Here is a 5,033-nt window from a genome sequence, read left to right as displayed (position 1 = left end):
AACATAGATGCTAGCCAAATTGTACTACGACTCCAAAAGATGGGCTTTTCAGTCCTTTCACATTTGAACTCATGGATTGAACGCCGCACCCTGGTTTCAGTGTGGTGGGTGATATTTAAGAGTTGATGCAGGTTTGGATGAAACAGGGTGAGTTTCCCTAAGCAGCACAGTCCCCCATGTGGGTTGGCAGGAACCCCATTCCACACACAGTCCCTGCATATTAAGAACGTACCACTGGGGAGGCATTTCGGGGCTTGACCCGTGAGGTTGATTCAGTAGTAAATTGCTTCGGACTCGTGGTTTCTCAGAAACCAGTCTGCAAGAGGGTCAACAGTGGCCCAAAGGCACCTATTAGCATTTAATTGACCAGTAGTGGGCGGCTTGAATGTCATGTAACCATCCCCAGTTTGGTTTGTGGAACCCAGTAGGTCTAACTCTTCTGGTGTTCCCATGGTGACATTGATGCTTTTCAAGAATGCAGCTTGCCAGCAGGCACGCTGCTGCGCAGGCTTGAGTCCGATCAGCTCTGAACAATTGCCATTGTTTGTGGCGTTCCTAATCAGGGAGCTGTTGTCTGGCATCCCTCAGAAGTCTTGTGGGTTAAAATATGGGACCCTGATTAAACAGGGTCCCCTGGCATGGCCAGGCTCAGACACATAGAGTCTTGCCCCGTTAATTCAGCTAGGGTGACCCACATGTTTTGTCTCCTTTGGATTGCTGTTAACATTGCGTGGGACCTGGTTAGGATGCTTACGAGAAGCAAACCTCTCAGAATGTTTATGGGTCCAGCTCTACTTTGTTGCTTCCCAGCGCTCAGGGGCCACCACATGCTGCCGAGGGACCCGAACCTGTGTGCTACTCTCTCACCCTAACGCTGCCACACTCTGTACTGTCCTCACTCAGTCTAAATGGGTGGACAGCCGATCAAAGATGTCCGCCAATGCCCTTGTCTCAAGACAGTCAAAACAATTCCCCACTCTGTGTCTGGTGCTATACACAAGAATCTACACAACTCCCCTTCTTGGTTCTGCCTTCGTAGAGGGTTCCCTGACGCTCACCACAAGTCACTAGCAACCACCCAGGGCAGCTGTTACGTTCGCCACAGAGTCTTGCTATTTTTCCTACTACAGAGAGTGGTGGATCTGGCAAGTTCTCAGCCCCCTCACTCAGCCACATCTGCAGCCTCTCCCAAGGCTTCTCAGGACAAGGATCCCGGAGTTCCAGCTGTTGAAGTAGTGGCGTCACTTTCCTCAGGAGCCGATGCTGACTGTGCCTTCTCGCTTCGGGGTCCTGTATGCATCGCATGGCACCACTTGCTGGGCACCCATAGCAGTCCCTCTGGGGAGGAAACACACATATATCCTTGACCGTTAAATAGCACTGGGCTGCGACCCTCCCACAAACCCGTTCGAGGGTTACGGTACAACACACTTATTTCTGGAAGGGCCCGCTCGATTCCCCTATGAACTGTCTGATGATGGATTGCCACTGGAGACTCCTCCCTATCCCCGGCCAGAGAGAGGAAGTTCCATGTAAACAGCGCCTTGCTTAACCGCTTACTTGGTTCCATCTCTCCCCCTTTCTGTCGGCCCAGATATTCTTTTAGTGTACGATGGGCTCTCTCTACCACTGCGTGACGGGTGGGCAAGCGTGGGATTCCCATGATATGTTCTACCCCCCACTGCTGCATAAATCTGGCTAGGCGACCACTAGTGTATGCTGGCCCATTGTCCATTTTGATCTTTTTGGGTACCCTCATTACTGCGAAGCAAGAGAACAGATGCCGTTCCACATGCAATGCCTTCTCTCCTGTCTGAGCGGTAGCCCACAGGAAGTGTGAAAAGGTGTCAATTGTTACATGGACATAGCGCTGTCAACCAAACTCAGGGACGTGAGTGACGTCCATTTGCCAGAGTTCGAGGGCTTTCAAACCCTTGGGGTTAACTCCCACACCCAATCCCGGGCTGTGATGGCTACAGCAGGGACAAGCCTGCACTATGCCTTTTGCTTCTGTCAGCGGATCCTTAAACTGTCTCTGCAGGGATTTTGCGTTTTGATGGAACAAATCATGGCTACATCTGGCTTGCTCAAAAGTGTTCACAGGTGGGAGATGCACTATGGGGGCACAGGTCACTGCCTCATCTGCACGGGCATTGCCCTCTCCCAGCCCGATGTTCCACTGGTGGCTCCAAACGTGCAGGATACAGTAGGGGTGTGTCCGTTGTTGCAGGGTGTGCCTCAATGTAATGAGCAGTCTGTCCAGATGTTCGTTGTTGGTACGCCAGATTTCTGCATCGTGGATCCGTTGGGCTACTCCAACGACATATAGGGAATCGCTGACTACATTCACCAGTTCCTTCGACCACTGTTGTAAGGCCCATATCACGGTGTGCAGTTTGAGTGTTTGCAAGCTGTCGGCCGGTTCTCTCGCTATGAGTCTTCCAGTGGTCATTCTCTTTCCACGCACAGGCAGCCCGCTTCATCTTCCACCCCACATCTGTGAACACTGTGCGCCATAATACTGGCCGTTCTACATTCAGTGGGGGGGCCAGCCACTCATAGCGCCCCAGCAACTGCGCCAGCCTTCCCTGTGGGTGCTTGTTATGGACCACGCCAGTGAATCCGAGCAGAGCTTCTTGCAGTGCCTCCCCCTGGTGTAGCATCCACTCCAAGTCCCCTGTCTGGACCGGTATACTGATGTCCTCTGCCTCGCTGTCGTCCAACTCCACCACTCCGTCATGACTCTTTCGGATTAAAAACGCCACCATCTCTACCCTGGACTGCAGTCTGAAGCGTGGCTGAGTCAGCGGGAAGATCCATTCAGGAATCCGGATGTCCTCCCCATTTTTCTTTTACCATTGGTGGGTGATGGCATGTGAACCTGCTGTGCCGATCAGGGTGATGACGATGGCGAGTGGGACTCCTTCTTCTCTGCGTGATACCCATGCGTGCCACAGCTTATCTGCGACCTTGGTAAGAGCTACTGCTTGGTCTGGGGAGCATTCTCAAGGTTCGGCAGCATTCGTTCTGTGCAGCCATGGCAGGAAGGGGGCGAGGTCGGCGTTCGTGATTCCCGCGACTCCACAGACCCATTGTAGATCTCCTAGAAGCCATTGTGCATCATGGAGCATGGAGATTTCTGTATGTAGCTTGATCTTTTGGGGCCTAATTTGTGAGTCTGATATGAGCCAGCCCAGGTACTTCTATGGTGCGGTCTGCTGGATTTTCTGGGGGGCAATCTCTAATCCAATCTCATGCAGGTGTTCTCTGACCCATTGCATCTCTTGGTCTGAGAACACTGTGGCAGTAGCTATCAGGATGTCATCCATGTAATGGTAGATGAGTGCTTCAGCGTAGCATCGTCGAATCGGACGGAGCGCCCAGTCAACATATAGCTGACACAGCATGGGGGAATTTTTCGTTCCCTGGGGTAGGATAACCCACTCGTAGCACTTAGCGGGCTCACTGCGATTCTTTGTGGGCACTGTAAAGGCAAAATGTTCTGTGTCCTTTGGATGCAGTGGGATTGTGAAAAAGCAGTCTTTTAAGTCAATTACAGTGATTTGCCATCCCTCTGGAATCACTGTAGGAGCCAGTAGCCCAGGTTGCGGTGCCCCCATAGCTTGCATGTGCACATTCACTTGGTGAAGGTCATGAAGGAGGTGCCATTTTCCTGACTTCTTTGGAATCACAAAGATGGGGGTGTTCCATGGGCTGACCAACGGCTTGATGTGTCCTGCTGCTAGCTGTTCTGCAACAAGTTGTTCTATTATCTTCAGCCTTTCGTCTGTTACCAGCCACTGCTCGACCCAGACAGGCTCATCTGTTAACCAGGTGAGAGCCCGTATGGGCGGCTGATCGGCAGTGGCCATCAGCATAAATGTTGGTCTGTGGTGAGCACAAGGCCTAGCTGCGCAAGGATGTCGCGTCCGATCAGGCCTTGCAGGGTCTGAGGCAGCTTCATAACAACAAGACTTTCCAAGGTTGCAGGTGGCTTGGTTGTTTACATTCCCTGCTACCTCTTCTGTGAGAGAGAAAAGTCTCTCACGGACTTAGAAAATAACAAGAAGATCCTCACTAACAGCATTTTTGTACCTACAATGGTAACGTCAGCACCTGTGTCGAAAAGCAGCTGTATTTTGATGGCTTCTGCCCCTCTTCACAGGATCACTTGCCACTGAGGTCTCTGGGCCAGGTTCAATGTCCAAAACATGTTGAACCCAGAGGACCCAAAGGTGTGGTCTCTGCGGACACTGCTGTTGCTGGTTTTCCCATTGGTCATTAGGGGAATGGGAACGATTTGGGCAATGTGACTGCCCTGTGGGATAGTCACGAGTGGTTGCAGCGTGTAAGCCATGATCTTAATTTCACCGGTGTAGTCAGCATCGATGACTCCAGGGAACACCACTACTGCCTACTGGCTGGTTGATGACCACCCCACAAGTAGGCCACCCAAACAAGGACTGTCTGATGACAGGGGGCCCTTGGCTGTGGTTGGGGATCAGGGTGACCTGGCAGTCCGTCAGCGTGACTTCTATTGAGGTTGCCATGTCCACTCTGAGGCTCCCTTGGGTGGCTGGCTGGTTCTGGTGAAGGAAACCACCGGGGTTGCACTTGACTTGTGGCCCTTTGGGCCACTCACTTGTGTCCTGGCGTGAGACCCCACCGCGCTGCTCTGGCCGTTTCCCGCATAGCGGCATGCTATAGTGGCACGGTTGCCGGAATTGCAGTTGTGGCACCACACCGGTTTCTAGCAAGTGCGCCTCAGGTGCCCCTCTTCACTGCATTGGAAACAGGTTACTCTGCCCGTCTGGGGACCAGGAGGTGTGCCAGCAGCCTTCGTCCCCTTCTGTCCTTGCACCCCTCTGGTCAGTGCTGCGGCGATAACTTGTCCCTGTTGTTGCAGGACATTCTGCAGCGTTGCGGTAAATGCAGCTGTTTGAGATGACTGTTCTGCACGGGTAGCACGCACGAGCATCTCATCTACTCCTGCTCCCTGGGGCAGCGTGGCAAGAATTGTCTTAGTTTGCCTA

The 5,033-nt window shown here is 52.6% G+C and overlaps 1 protein-coding gene across 1 annotated transcript in view; it reads right to left on the bottom strand.

Annotated features, from left to right (window-relative positions):
* Window positions 1-272: 272 nt before the first annotated feature.
* The window catches only part of LOC103621497 (enhancer of filamentation 1), a 27,097-nt gene continuing 22,336 nt past the window's right edge, over window positions 273-5,033 (bottom strand). Inside the window, 1 exon segment of the mRNA XM_017742929.1 lies at window positions 273-316. Within this exon segment, the coding sequence (XP_017598418.1) occupies window positions 273-316 (44 nt within the window).

Source organism: Corvus brachyrhynchos, unplaced genomic scaffold (genome assembly GCF_000691975.1).
Source record: "Corvus brachyrhynchos isolate BGI_N302 unplaced genomic scaffold, ASM69197v1 scaffold489, whole genome shotgun sequence".
Lineage (NCBI taxonomy): Eukaryota > Metazoa > Chordata > Aves > Passeriformes > Corvidae > Corvus > Corvus brachyrhynchos.
Note: the sequence above shows the minus strand (reverse complement) of the source record. Positions and strands in the feature narration are given on the sequence as shown.